The sequence below is a fragment of the Myripristis murdjan genome, chromosome 4 (assembly GCF_902150065.1).
Source record: "Myripristis murdjan chromosome 4, fMyrMur1.1, whole genome shotgun sequence".
Classification (NCBI taxonomy): Eukaryota; Metazoa; Chordata; class Actinopteri; order Holocentriformes; family Holocentridae; genus Myripristis; species Myripristis murdjan.
In genome coordinates, this window is record NC_043983.1 from 25,761,528 (window position 1) to 25,783,507 (window position 21,980).

Below are 21,980 nucleotides of genomic sequence, written 5' to 3' on the forward strand. Positions count from 1 at the left end.
TCCCTCTCATTTTTTCTAAAATCCCGTTTTATCTATAGGCTAGTTTTCTGACATTTACCTCGCGGGGTTTGGTTCATGTCCCTGGACTTGAAAAAAGTTGACTTTTTGGTGACAGGAGACAGATGACATGGTGATCTACCACTTTCTTTCTTTCTTTCTTTCTTTCTTTCTTTCTCTTTACCAGATCATCTCTCTCTCTTGTGAGAGTCATCCAAAATCTTGAAATGAAAAGCACCCTCTGTTGTTTGAATGAAATTGCCAATAGGCTGAACTATTATAGGCCAATCTATTAATAGAAAATTCAAGCACAAAAGCTATACTTTGTTCCCAGAAAATACACTATCCATTCTTTCCACCTGTTAATGGGTCTTTGTGAAGTCCTGACAGTAAAAATAACGACATGTTAGCATACAAGGCTGTAAAAGAAAAAAATAACTGCTTTATCAATTTATCAATTGCATTGTGACCTCTAACAGAGAAGCATGTGACAAATGGTTCAGATCTTGGATCACTCAAAGAAATTGTTTTCTAATTACTTTTTCCTCCCCAAGGAGGCAATGTAACGGACAAATGAAGCTGTAGGTCTACCAGACTTATTTCCCATGAGAATTAATAGCCTCTTTTGTTTCCATTCAAAACCAGGAAGTAAAACATGTTGACATTGTATCACACCCTAACCTTTGCACCAGTGTGATGACCCACAGTTATCAAACACACAATTGCGAAGGCCTCATATACTTTGTGGTTCATCAGTTCATAGAGCTGTGTCATATACGATCAAAGGTCAGCAGTTGTGCTGTGCTCTGGAAAATCCATAAAACACAATGCCAGGGCCAGAGCCAATGATACTGATGTTGTATGCAAGTTATTGTCATTGCATGAGATCAATATTCACATATCCAGGCACAACCCCTTTAGCAGCTGCCTGGGTTTGCAAATGTAAATCAGTTAGATGGATCAGATAATTCACATAAAGAGAAAAATGTCAAACAAAATGAATTATGACGGGGCTTGTGACCTTGGTTTCATGTCGTAACTGTCACAAGTTATTACAGCAAAAATGCCAGCAAAATATTTTAAGATGAAGAGTAACACTCACACACAACAAGGCAAGGTGAAAACAATGTGGGATAGATCTTGTTGGGGGAAAAAAAGGATTAAGTGAACACAGAAATCAAGATTAGGAAGAGAAAGTGGAGCAGGAGAGTAAGACAGTGAAGAACCTGCAATGTGACTGAATGCTGAGGGGTTATGTGAGAGCTCTATATAGGTGTGTGTTTGTGTGTATGTGTGCGACATCGAAGCCAGACAGAGTGAAGTCGAGGGTAGGGCAGAACCTCTAAAATCCCCAGGAGGCGTTTTGTTTCATAGTCAGCAATTACAAAGAGCAGACATGTAAGTGTAGTCGATAGCAGCTACATAGAGCATGTCTGCACCGGGCATAATAGTGTACACCTAACTCCATGCATTAAAAAGTAATTCATGCCATTTGCAGGATTTCGAACCAAAAATGAACCTGTTTTTGAGAGTGCAGCACCGACAGATGGTGTCTGCCACTCCTCGCCTCTCGTGTAAATCAAACATTTCACTGGTTGTTGGTGGAGGACCACATATGTTTTCTTGTCCCTCTTTTTTCCACTCTCACTCCCTCTCAACTTGCTCTGTGATCATAATTTAAAGATTCATCACGCAAGAGTTTTATGTAAAAATAAAACCATACCTGTCTGATCAGCTCAGATCACTTAAGCTGAGCTGCAATACATAAAAGTATCCCCATCATGAAGGAAGGGACATACACAGCAAATTCACCAGAGTTAAATTTCTAGTGTTAGGGCAGTTTAGAGTAAAGTGTTATGGTTCTGGTGTTGGTTCTAGGAGAATGAACTCTGCATAAGTGTGCAAACATAATATTGTGGGTGTAACTTTACAGAGTCAACGGTATTGAGCACCTATTGGTGTTGTTTTCAACATCCGGGTATTTGGGCAGGTGCTTGGAGAGGAATTGGACGGCCGCCATTTTCTGTCACTCGCCGCATGAAGGATGAGAAAAAGAGACTGGTGAGTATGACACGACGAAAGTTTGCCTTGTTATTGTTAATTTGCAGTAAAATGTGCCTATGTTGTCATATAGTTTCACATTTTTTAGCCATGTTGAATATTTTAACGAGTGGCCGCCGTCGTAGTTGCATGGTAAGCAGACATGCCAGTACACGACCGCTCAATTAGGATAACGATGACGGTTAGCTTAGTTTTCAGTTCGTTTTTTGACACGATGGGCTAACGGTAAGCCAGCGAAACGTTATTTGAAAATAGTTAAAAGCTCTCGAGCAAAATGTATTTTTAAACGGTTTGCGGTTTTAAACTGCGTTTTAACTGACAGGGTTAGGTTGTCTGCGATGTGCGTGCTGTCAGTTAACTAATGCTACTGTTACCGTAACTCGAGTAGTACTCGAGTATTCGTTTGCGGGGGGGGAGGGGGTGCGAGCGGACCGCAGCGGCATGCGGGGGAGAGCAGAGCACACGAGGAGAGCGAAGCGAAGACAGACGGACAGCCGTCCTGTTAGAGGGGGGAACAGGGGACTGCCTGTCAGGTAAATCGGACAGTCAAGTAACACACTTTTTTTTCATAATAACACAATTTACAGCTGAAACAGTTGTCCACACAGTGTGATATTTTAACGTTAAATGCTATAGAAATAAGTTTTATGCAACAAGGCAGGTAGGCTTTAGTGCAAACAGTCCGTGCAGTTTAACAGCAGAACAACACACAACCTAGTACTCGAGTACTCTGATATCAGCTACAGCCCTACTGCTTTTTGTAGCGTTTAACATATGGTCAGACTAACGTAATCTTATTTACTGGTCGTTTTCTGCACCACCTCTAATGTTTTAATTTGTTGTATCTTTTGCCTTGTAGCAATTTACACGATTACGAGGGTCCCCATTCAAAATCGCAGATATCAGGTGAGTGAAGTTGAAGTAAATAGTTAACGTTTAAGGTGCCACAATGCAAACGTGTAGGTTAGATATTGACAATGTGTAAAATATCTCAGAAATGTGTTGTGAAGGAGTCTTGTGTTCTGCTAACACTGATAATGATATTATTTCTCAGCATATAAAGTTACTAAGTTTACAGGTGAAGACTAGTATTTATATCAAGATATTGATATTATCATTGATATTTTTTGTTGAACTGTAGATGTTACTATTTCTGAGAATTGTCTCATATTCTATTTTAGTACTCTGACTGACTTCAGGTCAGTAAAATTCCTCAGCTAACAGTTAATGGCAAAAGATTTTCTGGCCATTGTTTACATTTCTAATAGTTAAGCCCAAGAATGTATGCTGTAACAGGGGAGCTGGCATACAGATACAGTTTTGTGTTTTTCAGTGCGTTTGTTTGACAGGATACAAAGATACCGCAGTCACCATAAGAAGTGTGAAGAGCAGTATATAAAGTTCCAGACCTGTCAGGCAGGAACACAACATCTGCATACCCACCAGCCTCGGTTACAAAAAGTATATTTTAGTCCATCAGAGAGAAATTAGTGTTGTGAAAGCTTTTGGTTGATGTTCAGGTTATTATAAATATTTTATCATTTAAATTAGCTTGTCTAAAATATCTTTTTGTACTCTGTGTACACCTCTCTTTCTCCACAGGCTCATGTCGTAGATGGCAAAATGATAATTAAGGTGCAGTATCAGAACCGCAAGAAATACATCAAATTACAAACTCCTAATTTTGAAGAATTCATTTCTGAAGGTAAATGTTCAGATTGACATATGACTAACCAGTAATTAACACCAAGTGGTGGCCATGATATTTTATGATGTAAATAATTTCCGTGTTTCCATGTTTAACTTCATCATTTAGTGAGAGAGAAGTTCTCCATCCGTGCGGACAAGATTACTGTGGAGGATGATTCCGGCACTGAGGTTGACGAAGCCGTGTTTGCAGAATTAGCCACATTGGAAGGAATTTGTTTTGTCATTAAGGACAGTCACAACAATGGTAAATTTAGAGTGTTCTAGTTTTACATGGCATTAATATCCGTGCTTATTTCAGATGCCTCTATTGCATTAAATTATCTTTCTTCCAATTTTAAGATTATCAAATGAAGTATTAAACACTTGAAGTGATAATTGTTTGCTTAAAAAAACAAGTCATGTCCTCTAGCACAAAGTCTGGCATAGGTTTTTGGCTGTTTGTTCAGTTCATTCCCTTTCCCTCTGGATTCTTAAGAATAGAAGCAGAGTTTCTTGTGTGGTTGATTACAAATCTGATCCACAGCATTGCTGCAAATGAGGTGAATTGTGTGTGATTTTAATCTTTTGTTATTAGATTCAGGCCCATCTCAGTCATCTCCTTCCACACCACTATCTTCACCCAGTGGGAGTGTCCTCTCTGTGTCCATTAGTAGCAGTGACGGTGAAACATCAAGACCATCCAAGCGAAAGAGGGGTGATGAAGAAGCCAGTTCTTCAGCCAGAGATGTAAGTTTCATCATTGTAACTGTCCCCTTTTTGATTTATTTCAGGTGCTTGATACAAAAAAACCCACCAGTACAGTACCTCGAAAGCTTGATTTTGCACTCATAAAAATCTGGATTTTCCTTTTAGCTTTGCCATGATTTAATCATTAAAGTTTGGCTATAATGATGCTGCAAACTAGTTTGCCTCTCTAGGTTTATATCATAACAGCTGTCGTAATCTGTTTAGCTGATAAAACAGATTCTGCAGATGAAACCAGGAGGGACGACAGTGCTTGAAGAATATGAAGAAACGGAGACACTCTGTGACACTAGAAGAAGGCAGATGGTAAACATTCTTGCGGCACACATGGTTGAGACAGAAGGGTAAGTTGATGACACCACAGTTAAGTTGTTACCACCTTTGTAAGTTTTTTCCGTTTTAAATTAATTTACATACTGAATAATTACTAAGATTTAGGTTGGTTGGGGCCAAATTGATAGTATGTTACTAATGATGAATTGTGAAAAGACTTAATTTTTGCTTGAACGAGGAATAAGAAAAAGGCAGCTATGACAGTTAAAAGCTAAACTCTGCACTAGATGACTCACATTACTTAGATAATGTTGTAATTGGCATTTCCGTGTTTGTTTTTTTTTCATTGCAGGAGAATCCCTCAGCGCGTTACTAAAGAGAAATATGCACTGGGAATCGTGACTTTATTTCCTGCACTGAAGGATCCCCTATCCAGGAAAGGATATGTAAGTTTTTATATATATATATATATATACACATATATATACACACACACACACACACACACACACACACACACACACACACACACACACACACAGAATGAGCTTGACACTGGACAGTGCTCCTTTTATTATTAATGCACAAAAATAGTAATTTACCAGTTTATTGGATCCACTTTGATAAAAGTACTGCATTAAACACAACAGTCCTTCCATTTTTGTTGTCAGTTTTGTTGTTCGTCTGTTTCTGAAAGGTGTTTATTTAACTTCATGGTCATTTTTGGATTCATATTTTTGAACACTGTTACAAGTGGGTTCCTCCTATGGCTAATTATGAAGTAACTTGATGTTGTCTGTCCCTGGTTAGGAACATTTTTACGACAGCCAAAGTGGCTCTGGCTTCTTGGCGTGGCGGCTCAAGACAATTCAGAGAAAGACAAAGCTTGGGTCCAAGGAACCAAAAATACAGACAGGAGGAGGTGGTCCAAGACAGGAGAGGGAGCTGCCTCAGATTCGTGGCCAGCTGGATGAAGAGCGCTGTAAAGAGGTCATATCCTTGATGAACCACACAAGTGACAGAGAAATCATCCTGCAGAAGATGAAGGAGACCTTTGAATACAGGCAGCACCTCATCCACAATCCTGATGAGTCTCACAACATACTCTCAGTGTTTCCAAGGCTGCTGGACATTAAAGGGCTGGTAAGTGTAGGCATCCACCATTCATGGCCAAAAGCTTGTGATTGCCAGAATGTGAATTTTACTACACATCTTCCATTTCTCTCTGCAGATACATCAAGATTTCAGCCTCCTCTTTGGACCAGAAACGGCTGCTAAACTGCTTGAGAAGTGGCATACGTCCTTCAAAGGAAAGGTGATCAGAGAAGCAGAGAGCCTTACAACCACCCCTGTGCTCCAGAGTTTGCTGAAGTCTGCCAAGAATCCGAACAATGATGCATTCTCTGAGGATCGCCCAGGTATTCAGTTAAATGCCAAATGAAATTAATGTATTGTTCTATGCAGTACTTAAGTGGATAGTTCGGATTATCTTAAGTGTGTTTGTATAAGGTACCTCTCCATAGTGACTGCACGACTTGAGTAGGTGTTGGTCAGCACCATCCAGTTTGGAGAAGCAGAAATGAGCAGTGTTGGCCACGTTACTTTAAAAAAGTAATTAGTTATAGTTTCTCACTACTTCTTCCAAAAAGTAACTGAGATAGTAACTGAATTACTCTATAATAAAAGTAACAAGTTACCGTGGAAAGTAACTATTTTCGTTACTTTAAAAAGAAGTTGTTGTATGTCAAAGGATTTGAAATTTTCTGAGCAGTATTCCAGTCAGTTGAATAGAGAAGAACAGACAGGTACCTGTATTAAAGAACCTTGTAAATATTTACTGCACCTCAGCAGACAGCAACAGATTTATCCTACACTTCAAATGCACTTGTAACAAAAGTAAACAGTAAATTTCGACAAATTTGAAGTAGTGCTTGTATCTCCACCTCCTAAAGGTCAAGTTTTCCGCAGATTGCTCTGCCATCATATCGTCGCATCTCTGTTTTGTGTGTGTGTGTGTTTGCCGCACGCGCTGTTCCAGTTTGTGTGTGAAAACACTGGCTCTGATTGGCTTACCATGACACATGACTCTACCCCTTAGCCAATCACAATCACTTCTATCGCATCTAGCCAGGGAGTGCGTTCGGAGCGTTTGGAGCGCATTGTCTAATTGAATGAGCAGGGACAAACAGCCGGGAGTCGTAAGAAGTCGTACGCTATTCTCGAACCTGAACGCACCTCAAGTCTTGGATGACAAATAAGCAGAGCAGAGTAGGCTCGCTACGGCTGGTAGTTTCCTCAATTTATTCATAGTAACGCGCCGCATTTGACTGTCAGTAACGGTAACGACGTTGTAACGGCACAAAAAATAATTAGTTAGATTACCCCGTTACTGAAAAAATAACGCTGTTACGTAACGGTGTTATTTATAACGGCGTTATTCCCAACACTGGAAATGAGTACTGGCAGAGGCTAAGCATGTACTGCTGGGAAGGCCCTGTCCATAGCAGTTCATTTCTTAGTGTCCTTGCTGATACTCCTCTCTACTGCTCAAAATTCGGGGCATGACAGTCACCATCTGTTATAGTTACTACACTGACTATCCATAAGTAGTCCATAAGATGTGACTTGAACTAAACAGTTGATGAAACAGGATGGTCCATTGGTTCCCTTTCTTCTTCTTACAGAGTGGGACAGCGACATGGCATCTTTGCTACTGCTCCTGCATATCCTACCACCTCAGCCTAACAAAAAGAAAACACAGAAGATCAGCGCAGCTCAAGCCATGGACCATCTAGTTGTGTTTCACAAGGTAAGTACAGGGCCGTGTTTTGGGATTTAAGTGGAAAATGTCTCACATAATTAGATAACAGTAAAAATACAACTTGACAAGTGTTTTTTTTTCCCACAGTCATGCAGAAGCCTTCAAGAACACCTAGAGAACCAGGAGGGACATCGCCAACCGTATCTTCTTGCTTCTGGAACCTCCAAACAGGCCATCAGTGCTTACTACGTTGTGATGGACAAGAAGCTCATCCCCTGCCAGGGAGCCACATCATTGGCAGCCTTTGATGAACTTTTTAAAGTGCACTTCGTTTTCAGTGTAAGTTATGATGATGCTCTCAACAACATGTACACATTCCTTCAAACAACAGTCTACAGTATTGATGTTGACACCACTAAAGAGAGTCCAAAGGTGAAGGAGTTGAGAGCCAAGTTTATGAACAGGAGCTAAGAGCCAAGTTCCTTAAATTACATGCAACATTTGTATGCAATTGCACAATGCACTTGGTGCATATAGTCAGCACTTTGTTTTTTGTTTTGTTGTTTTTGCAGAGGTCATATTTTGGCAAAAGTATAATTTCCTTAGTCTGTAGCATTTCTGTTATCAAAGAAAGCCAAATGGCATAAAGCCTGGTTTACGAATAAGAAACTAAAAGCAGAGTTCTTGAACTATGTATAGATGTTATATTTGTAGATCTTTGCATGATGCACCTAGTGCATTAATTCAGCACCTTAAATTTTTTCATGGGTTGTATCCAGGCAAAAAGTTTGTTGTTACTTGTGCTCAAGAAGGATGTTCCTTGCAGTTTAAAAGTTTTGCAGGTTTTAGGAAGCATTTAAATGGTTGTCATAGTATTGTTGACATGGGGACAAGCAATGATAATATCCCAACACCAAATCAGTCAGACTTGGGTGGACAGAGCTCACAACAGGATACCTCTGACATGGACCTTGATTTGATAAATCAACCTTCAACATCTGGGATGTCAAAAGATCAAGCAAAACACATGTGTGCTTCAATCATTGCAAAGTTACAGGGCAGTGGTGTTGCCAATAATGTTGTGTTATCTGTCGTTGAAAGCATGGAGGAGTATGTCAATGAAGTTCATGCAAATCTTAAAGAACAAGTGTTAAATGCAGTGCCTGCTGAAAATCCCAGTAGAAGTGCAGTGGAAGAAGTCTTCAACAATACTTTCAATCCTTTTTGTGACTTGAACACAAATTCTAAATGGACAAAGTATTTTAGTGAGAAATGGGGTGTTGTTGAACCACTAGAAATTCACTTAGGAGTGAGATATGATTCAAAGAGAAACAAGATATCTGGAGTATATGAGCAGGTACCAGTAAATGACACTTTCATGTACATACCCTTGTTAAAAACATTAGAGTTTATTTTCAAGAATGAAGAAATCTGTTATCAGATTAATAAATCTGCTGCTGTTAGTACTTTATACCAGGATTTCTGTGATGGAAAATACTACAGAAATCATGCATTGTATTCAAAATCAAAAAATGCATTGCAAATTCAAGTTTATTATGATGACTTTGAAACATCAAATCCACTAGGGTCAAAACAAGGTATTCATAAGCTAGGATGTCTATATTTTACCCTCCGCAATTTGCCACCTTGTCTAAACTCATCCCTGATGAACATCCACCTAATTTCTTTGTTTCATTCGCAAGATGCAAAAAAATATGGTATTGACAAAATACTTACTCCATTTGTAGAAGATGTTAAAGTATTAGAGAGCAATGGAATGAAAGTGTCATTTGCTGAAGAACCTGTTTTTGGCACCATTGCACAAGTAACAGGTGACAATTTAGGTCTGAACTCAATTCTGGGTTATGTTGAGTCTTTCTCTGCACACCATTACTGCAGAATGTGTCTCATTGATAAAGCAACAGCTCAAACAGTGTTTAGCGAAAGTGATCCACGTGTGATTTTGCGAACCAAATTAACCAATGAGCAGCATTACAGTTACCTTGTTGAGAATCCAAGGGAAAATTCTTGTTTTGGGCTCAAACGCAATAGTATACTTAATTCATTGTCATACTTCAATGTATCCGATAATTTTGTGTTTGATATAATGCACGATATCTTAGAAGGTGTAGGACAATATGAGATTAAGTTGTTGTTTGAGTATTTGAATCAGAACTTCATTTCTAATGAAAACATACTCCAACGTGTATATGCATTCAACTATGGCTTCATGGATAAAAAAAATCGTCCAACACACATTAATATGTTTTGCAGTGGCAGTGGTATTGGGCTTAATGCCAGTCAAACATTGTGCCTTATTCGAAATCTCCCACTAATCTTCGGAGATGTTGTTCCAGAAGGTGACACACACTGGCATTTGTTGTTACTGTTGTTGCATATTGTGAACATAGTATTTTCCCCATGTGTTACTGAGGGAATGACTGTATTTTTAAAACATCTTATTGAAGAGCACCACCGATTATTTACAATTTTATATCCTGAAAATACTTTGATCCCAAAACATCACTTCATGATCCATTATCCTGAATGTATTCGCCAAATTGGTCCTTTAGTACATGTTTGGAGTATGAGGTATGAAGCTAAACACAAATTCTTTAAGTCTAGCATTAAAAACTTCAAGAACATAACAAAGTCCCTTGCAAAGAAACACCAAATGGCTGTTGCCTATCATTGGGAATCACTGTCCGCCAAAGGTATTGAGTCTGGGCCTGTCAAATCGAAAATTCTGACTGATGTTGAAAATGGTGATTTGGTTTCAGAGTATTTTCATATTGATATGTCAAGTGAAATAAATGTTACAACCTGGATCAAACATAATGGCATTGAGTATCACCACGGTCTTGTTGTTTGCACAGATGTTGTTAATGAGATGCCAGTGTTCAACAAGATTGTGTGCATATTTCTTAGAAAAGAAGTTTATTTTTTGGTATCTGAAATGGAGACCTCATTTGTGGAGCACTTTCATGCATTTCATGTTGTTGACAATATTCATAATGTTTCAGTTGTTACACCTCATGACTTGAGATACTTCAAGCCCTTTGATGTTCAATTGTCTTATGGTACAGACTCGTTTTTCTATGTTGTGCCAGACAGCTGCATTGTATAGGGTAAGCAACACTTAAGAGCTACCTCATGTTTTGGGCAGTACTGTACAGGGTTTTAGGAGTGGCCTGCACCCTGTCAGATTTAAAGTGAAGCCCCTGTCAAAGAAAAATAAAATATTTTTCATTGCAGTACTTTTTGGAGTGATTATTGTACATGGGTGGTGGATGATTAGATTAACACTTATAGATTGTACATTTTTAACTCTTAATAGTGTTAATCTCAGTGGACAATGTACACCTTATCAGTAGTATAGTAAACACTAGTTAAATGTACATTTAACACCACAAAATGTAAATTGAATACTGGTGCAGTGTTGAATAGTTAACTCTGTTGGTGTCAATAATTAGTGAACTTTGAACACTAATCTAGTGTTCTTGTCATCTATCGTGGTGTTAATATTTTACACTCTAAGAGTTTGTTTGGTAACACTGTCACAGTGTTAATAATTTTAACACTTTCAAAAGTGTTAATTTAACACTTAACCAGTGGTTCCCATATAAACCCCGAGTCAGTGTTGATTTCAACTCTGAGGGTGTTAAATTTGCGTTTTCAAATTTGCAGTGTAGATATGCTTAATTTGCCCAAACGATAGATAGCCTGTGGTTGGGTACACTTCACCCTGGACACTTCTCCAACCCTAAGGATGTGACCTATTGAAACGCAAGAGTGAAATCCAATCTGTGTCCAGTGAGCTCTCTGTCCGCGGAAACGGGACACAGTGGTGTTATGTGTATTGCCGCTCTCATCTCTTTGGTGTCCTCCTAACAGCATGACAGGCCGGCTAGGTGGATAAAAACAAGAGCGTGCCTTGTACAGTCACACATCGCGTTAGATGATTCCTGGGTATTGATGCCATTTGGGGCTGCTAACATGGAAAGCAGTGCAGTGAAGCCTGAAAGAATATACTCTAGTATGATCAAAGTTTCAGCTCATTTCCTGTGCCTCTGCACTGCTTTACGCCACTATAGACTGCAATTGTTATGATACACAGGCTATTTTCTTTTTTAATAAGATATACATTTTATTTTACCGCGAAATATGATGTGGTACTCCCATTAGTAAACAAGGTCCTTGGTTTAAGATGTAGCTGAGTGAAATCTAGCTTTATTTTTCATGCAATTTCATAAACCATAGCTAGTGGAAGTGTCTGATGGCTTGAATAGGTTGTGATTGACAGGAACTGTGTCCTAATGTAACCAGAGACAAGTTAAGCCATTGGTTAAAAGTTTTGTGTTGGTGAGAAAAACTAAATGAATGGATTTGTATGAAATGGTGACCGGAACTTCTTTGAAACTATAAATGTTTATACTCTTGATATCAGCATTCAGATGCAACTTTGCAAATCATCTTTGACAGTTTCTCATTCACAGTGATGGATTGCTGTTAAAAGTCCCTCTATAATTAGAAGTGTCCTGAGATGTTTCCTATTCCATTTGCAACTGAACGGGAGTGAATGAGCCTGAGAGTTATAGGAAAACTGATTTAAAAATGTCCTCAGTCTTGGTGCATGCATGCAAAAGTTGCCACAATTACCAGTAAAGGGATGGAAAAATTGGAATTATCTCAAGAGTGGCACTGTGTAACACCACTGCCAAGTGAAGGTAATTTGTTATACCTGGTGCAGAGTACAGTTGCTTTCTGGAAGCATCTACAGCTTTGGCAGCACCACATGTTAGTGCTTCTTTTATTTCCACAGAAGACAGTCAACTGGCCAGCAAGCAAATCATCCAGGTAGCCGACCACTGAGGTAGACAGCCAGACATCTCGCCAACTGTCATTCACCCAGACAACCTGTATCAAAATTGAATATGCTGTAGACCACCCCTGAACCCACAGGAGCAAGGGAGGAGGGGCATGAGGGTTAAAAAAAGAAAGAGGAAAAAAAGGAAAAGGTAGCCTCTTTCCCATCGTCAGCAGGAGTGAAGCAGAAGGGGACGTGCATGTTAATTGGTGATTTGATTAGCGTTTTAATATTGCAGCTGTGCCCGACAGAGGAAGGCAGCCGGGTGCCTAGGAGTTTGTTTTTTTTTTCCTTCTTTCCATCAATAGTCCCTCTTCCACTGCAGGGACCAAGGGGGCTAGCACAGAGCTTAGTCATTATGCATGTCACTCACATTCCTCCTCAGAAAAATCAACATTTCTATGTTTTGTATCTTGTTTGCTAACAGTGACTGTTTGACAGAAACAAACAGCGTTGAAATGTTCGAACCATTTTGAATTGGTCCCAGCACCAAGAGCCCCATTTGGCTGCTGCTGGAGAAAAGTGGCTACATGGGGGCCACAGCCTGCACTAAACTAAGCTGAACTGGTCTTCATATTGTCAGCAGCAGCAGACAGCACCGAGATGGGGGAAGCTGTGTTTAAAGGAGGGGATTGCCATATGCACTATTAGGCAACAGATTGAAAATGGTTTCTCTGCATTTTCATGAATGTGTTTTGATTATGTATGCCTATTTTGTTAATGTGTTTTTGTGTCAGGGATGGAGGATGGATCCAGGATAGTGAAGAATAATACTGAGTAGTGCAGGATGATATGGACAAAATCAAACATCACGATATCTTTGACCAGTACCTCGATATTAATATTGTGATGATGATGGTGTAGGGATGACTAATGGTGTGTTGTTAAGATAGAACAGCTAGAACAGCCACATAAGTGAGGAAATTGTATTCCTTTTTATGTAATGCAGCCTGTAAAATGAGGAAAAAGCTTATCACTCGTCTCATATCACAATATCAGTAGTTGTGATTGTGGTAGTTGAGTGGATTTTTCATGATGGAAATGGGAAGTGGATACTACAGGCTACTAGGGACGATATCACCCGCACCTTGCTGAGAAAACAGTCAAACAAAACTGACGCACACTGGTATGTGCCTGTGTGTGTGTTTGCATACATGCGTGTTAGGCCACAGGGGGTTTGAGAATCACGGACCTAACCTGCAGCCAGAGAGGGATCTGTCGCAAAGACAAGTAACCCTGCCACCCCCCACCCCGCCCATCCCTGTCTCCCCGGGACACCAAAACAGCAGAGCAGACAGCAGACAGGCAAGATAAGAAGTTTGAGAGATAAGGAGTACTGGTGGTGAGACAGAGGAGCAGAGGAGGAGAGGAGCGAGGTGGAAGAAAGAAAGGTGTGGAAGGCAGGAGAGATAAGGATAGGGATGGGGGAAAACAGATGGGGAGAGGTGTGTGTGTGTGTTTGTGTTTGTGTGTGTGTGGATGAGGTGTCAGGGGGCCAGGTCTTGGCTGGTTTTGCCAGTTGGGGTGATACTGTGCCATAAGCTGAGAAATGAGCTTGCTCTGAAAGAGGGGAATTAAACCGTCTGAGAGGGGCGAGGGAGCGAGAGAACGAAACAGGGAACTAGGGGTCAGTTTGAAGTCCGTCCTCTGGTAACTTCAGTGCCAATTCGACATGTTCCAAGCAAATCACTGGTTTGGCAAGGAAAAAGGGACACAACATCTAATTCCTTCCAGTTGAAAGGGCCACAGCTGTGCATTCCCTCCCCTGGTTCCATTACTGGATAACTGGCCCTCATTTTCAATGGGTTTGTGGCTGGTGGAGATAATCACACATCACCTTTGGAGATGAAGCGTTTTCCAAGGAGCTTTGAAATCTGAGGGTACTAAAAAAACAGAGTGATGCGTTCACTATTAGCTGTAATTCAGCAGCAATGCAACAAATGACTAAATAGGTGCGTTTGTGTGCGGCCGATGTAAAGCCCTCTCTGTTTCTCTGTCTGTCTCTTAGGTTTTCCCATGCAGACAGCACGAGGACAGTGACACTGACTCGGCCATTGTCTCCTCGCTGTTTCTGGACAGAGTGAGGCTCCCTGGGTGCCTTAGGTGTCCGCTGTGACAGTAGAGAGGGAAGAGACATCCAGCCTGTGTGCATAAAGAACTATTCAGCGTCCTCCTCCTCTCCATTCACATTTTCAGCCCCAGTGTGATTACAGTCCCTTGTCCAAGCCGTCTCCCTAGCTCCGTTTCTAATCTTCTCCCCTTGTCCCAACCCTCTCGTCTACCCCACCACCACCCCTAAACCTGAGACCGCTCCCCCTAGCGTAATCCACTCTCCCACCACCTCCACTCCCTTTCCCCTGCCCCTGCTACCGGCCTTGGCCTCTGCCCCCTTCTCCGCCCCAGATGACAGCCCTGAAACATCCGTTGTCGTCCCTCCCAACATAAGCCTTCTTTCCTCTCTCTCCAGCCCCCGTGGTGCTTGGCACCGACACCCGTCACAGAGACAGATGGAGCCAACCCTGACCCCTCTCCTCGCCCGCGGGGACGCCAAGAGAAACAGTGCCTGACTAGAGGTGGGAAGGGGGGGAGAGGGTGAGAGAGACGGGAAGGAGAGGAGGGAGGAGAGTATTGCTTTGTCACCACGGCAACACATCGCCCAGTCTTCCATGGACTCCCCTCCAACCCAACCCAAGGCCGTCAGATGAAAAAAAAAACACACAGCGGGCTACTTAGCAGCAGGACCAGAGAGGACCCCTTTTTTTCATGGCTGGTTAGACTGCCTGACATATTTTGCTACAGTTACTTATGGGAGATATTCTGTTCCATGCCTGGATGGAAGATACTTCTGTGATGTGACAAAGGATCAACAGTGAATGAGAGAGACATATTTTCAAAGAAGCAGGAAACCAAAAAGCCTGAACATGATGAAAGAAGAACAAAAAAAATACCAATGAATATGTGCTTATTCATGAGTCAGAAGTGAAGGTGCTGAAGTTTTTTTCAAAGCCACAGAAGCTTCATGCTGTTCCTCTCTGGCCTTGTCGATCCGGATGAATTACGAAACGCTGCAATTGTCTGGCAAAGATCTGAGGCGGAAGCATCCAAACAAACCAAGGGATTTTTTTTTTTTTTTTTTTTTTTTTTTTTACTGTAGCCAGTCAACTTTCCTTCCCACTTCATTTTCAATGCCTGAACGATGTTGATTAGGTGTGCACACATCACCTCCACAAGCTTCACCCCGACAAAGACACAAGAGAGACTCGTCAGAGGTTCGCTGGGTGCTCGTTCTTCACATCTATAAGCTGCAGTGTTGTGTCCGAGGGAGGTTTAGCCTTAGGAGCTAAGCTGTAAAGGCTGACATTATACCTCTGCTGACTATCCTGCTTGGAGGTCAAAACTCCATTTGTGCCAGGGCCTTTGCAGTTTCACCCGTCTGACTGAAAACCCTGTGGCTGGCTGGACAAAGCTGAACAATTTGGCTACTCCTGCTGCTCCTCCAATTTCACTGAATGTTGATGCACTCTTGGAAAGCTACTCAGTGCTGACCAGAATTCTGATTAGCATATAATAACCAGATAACCAATTTTAAAAGAACTACGCATCAACAATAAAATGAGACACTAATGGCCAGTGAAATGAATTCGGTGGGCCGACATAACAGAGGGGGGAATACCGGAGTCCCAAAGCCTCCCAGGTAATTGGAGTGCAATATAGAGTGTTTTTTACTCCAAAGCACAGCTCCTCTGTTGACCTTACACTGAAACTCAGAAGAGACGGAGAGAGGGAGACAGAGTGTGAGAGTGAAAGTGAGAGAAAATGGCAACTATAATTTTCAAGGTTTACCATTATATCTGCAATTTGTCGTCATTATTCTCAAGGCATTAGCATAACAGAGAATGCTTGGACCATAAGTGTCAGCCTCACATCACTCATTTTCTCCACAGGACCCCGGCTTCCGGGACACACTTATTATTCATGTCACTTAAAACCATCTAGGATTCTCCTCAGATATATGATTTTTCAAATAAGACGTGATAAGGACCGTCGGTGCATTGTTTTATAGCCTCTTTAAGCTACATTCTATCAGCGTATTTCATTATGTCCAATCTTTACTTCTTGACGAGCACCTTACTAACCCATCAGAAGAGTTTTCTTTTGATTCGGCGGGAGATTGACCATCCACAGCTCCTTAACTGGAGCGAATAAAAGCATAAAGCAGATCATCAATGCGGCCGTTTTATCAACCGGTCCATTTTTCATTTCTCGCGGCTAGAATGTGTCAAAATAAATCTCCCACGTATGTATTACTGAGAAACACATATGAATTGGACGAGCGTCTTTAATTTCCTCATTATTTAAAACTACCATGTGAAGAAATCTCTATTTTAGCAGCAAGGTGTGAAACGCAATACAAAATTTGCACATATCGCATTTGCGAAAGAGCCTTGTGGGAGTTATGTGAAAATTCAGTGAAAGTGTGAAGGTTCATTTAGTGGAATTTTATTCATTTATTTATTTATGGTTTATTTTATAGGGACCGATACAATGCACTCCGACAAACTGAGAACAGCCATACAGCGTATGTGATGGCACACTGTTATACATGAATGAAATGTCACATTCAGCTGACTGCCCTGAATTTGCCTCTTAAAAACCACAGCGCCATGATAAAACAAATGTTCCGCATGTTGACCCGTGACAAACCGAGCTGTGCAGGCGGCGCGTGGCGTTCCTTAAACTGTTTGTGTGTCAGTACCTGCTTTTTTTTTTCTAGCAGTGAAGGCCAGTGGAGAGTGAAGCAGTGAGTCAGTGCTTTTATACAGGTATTTATGAGGCCAATATGACACGGCCGATATGACGGAGATGAGAGGTCACTCGGGTCATAAAAAAGTAAAGGCAGACACACCCTGAGTGGTGTGAGGATGGGCGTGGCCCCCGCCTGTGTTTGCGTTTGTCTGTGCGCATTAATAAGCCAAATAAGTATGAGTGACATGTAAGGCAATGAGGAATGGAACCACTTTACAGGCAGTTATACAGCAGCCTCTCAAAGCTTTGGAAATGGATGACTTTGTCAAACATTTTGGTTTTGCTTCACAGTTCAGCTCTTTAACCCTTATTACCCACGTTTATTTTCACAGTTATCCATATTTATTCCTGTTGAATGTATTATTTACCATTTTTAATACGTTGCTGATTCATCAGGACCTGTAGTGACATGGAACATGGATTAATATACATAGAATGCACTGTTACAGGTTGAAATTCACCTTGTGATCTTTGCTCTATGTCATCTCCATCTATAATTTATTCTCATGCCTCCTGAGGGCAGGGCAGCATGTTCATAACCCTAGTAAGACTTCAGGAGTGCATGGCGGTAGTGTATCACTGTATTGTTTTTGTCTCTCAAGCACCTGTGGCGCTCCCCCCCCAACCCACACACACATACACACACACACACACACACACACACACACACATGCACACACCTCAATTACTGTGCTATTTCTGTGACACTACCTGTCAGTGACACCGCACTCAAACCAGTTGGGATTAATTAGTGATTCACCAAACACACATGCGCGCATGCATCTTTATTTATCACCCTGTCTCTCTCTGTGTTTCTGCCATGGACATGCACACACACACACACACACACACATGCGTGCGTGCACATCACAGGTAAATAAATAAACATCCCCTTGACAACACAAGTGGTCTTCATAAACACATCCTCAGATTTCACTGTGCGCTATGTACTCACCTACTGTCCAAACACACATTTCTCACATATGCTACTTCCACACACACACACACACACACACACTTTCATCCATCAGACAGGGGATCTGAATAGCTTCCAGAACAGCATGTATCCAATAAACACCCCATCCTCTGTTGTAATTACCTCCCTCTTCATTTCCCACCTTGCGTATGCACCTCATATCTTCCTGGTGTCACAGTGTTACTTCTCCGCATCAACACACAGCAAGGCTCAACACAAATCGGCCCATACAAAGAAATGTGATCTTGCATTCAGTCTTAGAATCTTTTCCAAACATAGAAGAAAGGAAAAAAAAATCTGCCGACGGAGTGAGAGAAGTTTACTTTCTCCAATGCAATTTTACTTTTTTCCCCGCAGTTGTCAAAAGTTACGGAAAAAATAAAATAAAGTTTTAAAAAAATTCCAAGACCGAACGCGAGATTACGTTACTCTTGTTCAGACTGACATATTTTTATTTGGCAGAGCAGTGTTTGTGCTCGCGAAACCCATGGCCTGTGAGGACAAGCTGTAACTCCTGTCAGACTGCGTTGGGGTGTGTGGGCTCGTGCTGTGCACTGCTGACTTTGATAGTAATAAAGCTGCTGACAGGTTTTTAAAGACAAGCTGTCGACAGCCATAACCTTGAGGGTGTGTATTTGTTTGTGCGCGCGTGTTTGTGTAATGTATGTGTCCGTGTTTGTGCTATAGGAGTGGGATGAGGTTGCAGACTAACTGTAAAGCGATTAAATAAGCTCTGCCTCGTGGTAAAGGTAGGGTCGAGGGAAGAGAGAAGAAGAGAAGAAAAGAGAAGAGAGGAGAAGAAAGATGTTACCAAATAGAATAAAATAGAACAGAATAGTGTTTAGCTTCTACAATAAACCCTGCATGTAAAGGAGATTAGAACAAAATAACATAGGCAGGAAGCTGAACCCACTGGAGGGTAACCGGGCCTGGGGTATCGGTGATTGATGGGAAGATTGATAGCGTGAGTGTGTGTGGGTGTGAGAGAGACAGAATTTACATGCATGCATTAAATGTTGGATTGTGTGTGTGTGTGTGTGTGTGTGTGTGTGTTTATGCGTGCGTGGTCATTGTTTATTCTTTCAGCAGGTGATGCTGGGTTTATCCAGCCGCCTCTGTGGAGGGAACTCATTAACATTGTGATAATGAGAGATAGAAAAGGTTGCTAGTGTCAGCACACACATTTTTTTTTTTCATACGGAGTCAAAACAGCAAGTTTGGGTGTTCAAAGAATCGACAAATCTTTGTGTGTGTGTGTGTGTGTGAGCGCGAGAGGGACTAGGTGAACTTCTTATCAGCCTCTTGCTATCTTTTATCACGGCGCACACATTTTAGATTTTAGATTTTTTACTTTCTTTGCATAGATTAGATGTGTGGTTCAATAGGGGGATAATACGTGGAACCTGAAAGCCACAAACTGATAAAAACAGTGCTAAAAAGTCCAAATTTTAATACTCATTTAAATATAGCCTTTGCATCTCTCCTCTCTTCCAGGTGACTGATATCATCCTTCAGAATCAGCAGAAAATTCTGTGGATGTTTGGATTTTTATTTTATTTTTATTTTTATCTTTTATTTTACCTTTGAATGCAATACGGAGGTTTTTGGATCCATTTCTGTTCCCAGTCATTTATGAGCTGCAAGGATCTCCACACAAAAAGGGACAAGAGACTCATGAATACTATTTTTTTTTTCTGCTATATTGGATAACAAGTTCATGGACCTTTTATCTTTAACGTGGAAACAAGAGGCTGAGAGCGCGGCAATAAACTGAGTTCAATCCTGCGAGCGCTTTGGTGAACTTTGTGCATTACATTCTCATCCTCTATAGATGTGACATCCACTCAAGCCACCTGTAGGAGATTCAGTGTTAAACCCAGTGAAGACCTCTTAAAACTTCTGGAACCTTCCTCTGCGGCTGGCAGCCGTGTCCAGCAGACTGGTGGCAGCGTTTCCACTCCCTCAGTGACGGCGCCTCCAATCACCCAATCCAACAAAGACTGAGAGGATTCTCGAGTGGATTCTGCTTCCTCTTTGGTGAGGGCCTTATTCAGCAGGCTGGGAGTGGAAGCAGGATGTCTGAAATGGAGGACTTCCCCCCTCCGCGGGGCCCAAGAGGCCCTGGACTTGGCTTCAATGGTCCGGCAGACCCAGCTCAAATCCAGCACAGCATCCTGGAGGAGCAGGTGGAGCTGTGGTGGTTCAGAGAGCCGGGGAAGTCTCTGCTCTGCTACTGTGTCGCCGTGCTGCTGATCCTGGGCTGCGGGCTGGGGGGTGTCGGCCTCCTCTCCACCACCACCAGCGTGTCGAGCGAATGGCGGCTGGGCGCGGGCACGGCCCTCTGCCTGCTGGCCCTGGGGGTCCTGCTGAAACAGCTCCTCAGCTCGGCCGTGCAGGACATGAATTGCGTTCGAAGCCGACAGAGGATTGACATTTTGAAAAGCGGCGGTTTATCGGACAACCTTGTGGTTTTGATCACGGGGCTGTCGTTGTTGATCTGTGGGGCGGTTCTACTCCGTCTGGCTCTGGCTAACCACATGCCGAAGCCTGGCCAAGCCCTGAATGACATGTACATCTCTGGGGTGGTTTTGCTGGCTGGAGGCGGGGCTGCAGTGGCGGGCGTCGGAGTGTACTCTGCTGTGGTGGTCCTACTTGAGAGGACAAGGCAGGGACGAAGGTTGATGGACCGGGTTGTGAATATATTCACTGTTTCTGGACACATGGACCACCAGGCTCGGAGAGAGACTACCTCCAGTTTGGCTAACCTCATATGAGACGTAGAGGCACACGAGCCTCATTACTGCGTGTTTCAACCCCCGGCTCCTCCTGTCAGAACATTTTCCCAGACGAGTTAGAGGAGTCGAATTGGAAAAGTTTTGAGATCAGCAGGATAGGTGAATAACTAAATCGAAATCTGATTCATACTTCACATGCTCTTGCTTCTTCATCGGCTGATTAGTAAGGCAAGCCTAGAGGAGGCGAACAAGGCAGCCTGAATAGAATTTGTAAAATCTGGCTCAGATGTTAGCACAGAGCTGTCAGATCTCAGTCACAGAACAAGGATGTGCAAAACATCCTCTCGGCAATAGTGAATAGAGATATGGGAGGACAGAGGAGATATGAGCGGGCTTACAAATTGCACAAGGTTGAGAGACTGTCGAGGAATTGTGTTTGTCCTGAGCGGAGAAAAAAAAAAAAAGGTTGGGGCTGGAGGTGAATATGGCAGACGAGTTAGGATAATGGAATTGGAGGTATTCCAGGTCTGATTTTGTCCTTACACGAAACAAATCTGTTGTTTTTAAATAGCGTGACCAGCAAGAAGCACACATGCTTTATTTAATTTATTCTATATGTTTTTTTTTGTTTTGTTTTGTTTTGTTTTGTTTTTTTCCAATTCCGATCTGGAGCACATGGATTTGTGACACATAATTGGATCAGAGGAACGACTTACACGATACCTGAATGTTGAAATAATTTTGTCAGCATTGCTATGACGATGACGTACATCATTCACCTGATGTTGTAAAGTTGGTGCCCACAACAGCTTGGTTGACGTAGTATCAACGTGGAGGAACACAAGACACAGCAGTGGAAAAAAAGCTGACTCGTATCTGGTGGTTGGGTACATGGGGTGCCTCAATTCAGTCCACATTTCAAGGCACAAACTGTAATGGAAACGTGTTTAAAACAAGCAGGAGTAGATACAAAAACAGGTATGAAGTGCTTTGTTTCTGTCATTCTTGTCTTTTTGAACTCGATGTCAGTTCACGTTGGTATCAGAGATG

At 41.9% G+C, this 21,980-nt stretch overlaps 2 protein-coding genes across 2 annotated transcripts; both read left to right on the top strand.

Moving 5' to 3' along the window:
- Positions 1-2,034: 2,034 nt before the first annotated feature.
- Positions 2,035-8,040, top strand: LOC115357991 (uncharacterized). The gene is made up of 8 exons (XM_030049759.1): positions 2,035-2,058; positions 3,661-3,763; positions 4,419-4,494; positions 5,138-5,231; positions 5,596-5,928; positions 6,017-6,203; positions 7,470-7,594; positions 7,694-8,040. The coding sequence occupies exons 1-8, from the start codon at positions 2,035-2,037 to the stop codon at positions 8,015-8,017; spliced, it is 1,266 nt and encodes a 421-aa protein (XP_029905619.1). The 3' UTR covers positions 8,018-8,040.
- An 11,761-nt stretch (positions 8,041-19,801) lies between these two features.
- On the top strand, positions 19,802-21,383 carry tmem125a (transmembrane protein 125a). Its single transcript, XM_030049915.1, has one exon. The coding sequence runs from the start codon at positions 20,271-20,273 to the stop codon at positions 20,967-20,969; it is 699 nt and encodes a 232-aa protein (XP_029905775.1). The 5' UTR covers positions 19,802-20,270; the 3' UTR covers positions 20,970-21,383.
- The last annotated feature ends 597 nt before the right edge of the window (positions 21,384-21,980 follow it).

What these genes read in the sequence shown, in the direction of transcription:
- tmem125a (XM_030049915.1), top strand. Translation starts at nt 20,271, where the DNA reads ATGTCTGAAATGGAGGACTTCCCCCCTCCGCGGGGCCCAAGAGGCCCT.
- LOC115357991 (XM_030049759.1), top strand. Translation starts at nt 2,035, where the DNA reads ATGAAGGATGAGAAAAAGAGACTG. An exon ending in TGAAGAATTCATTTCTGAAG is followed by an intron (nt 3,764 to 4,418) that starts GTAAATGTTCAG and finishes TGTGTCCATTAG; the next exon opens with TAGCAGTGACGGTGAAACAT. An exon ending in ATTCTCTGAGGATCGCCCAG is followed by an intron (nt 6,204 to 7,469) that starts GTATTCAGTTAA and finishes TTCTTCTTACAG; the next exon opens with AGTGGGACAGCGACATGGCA.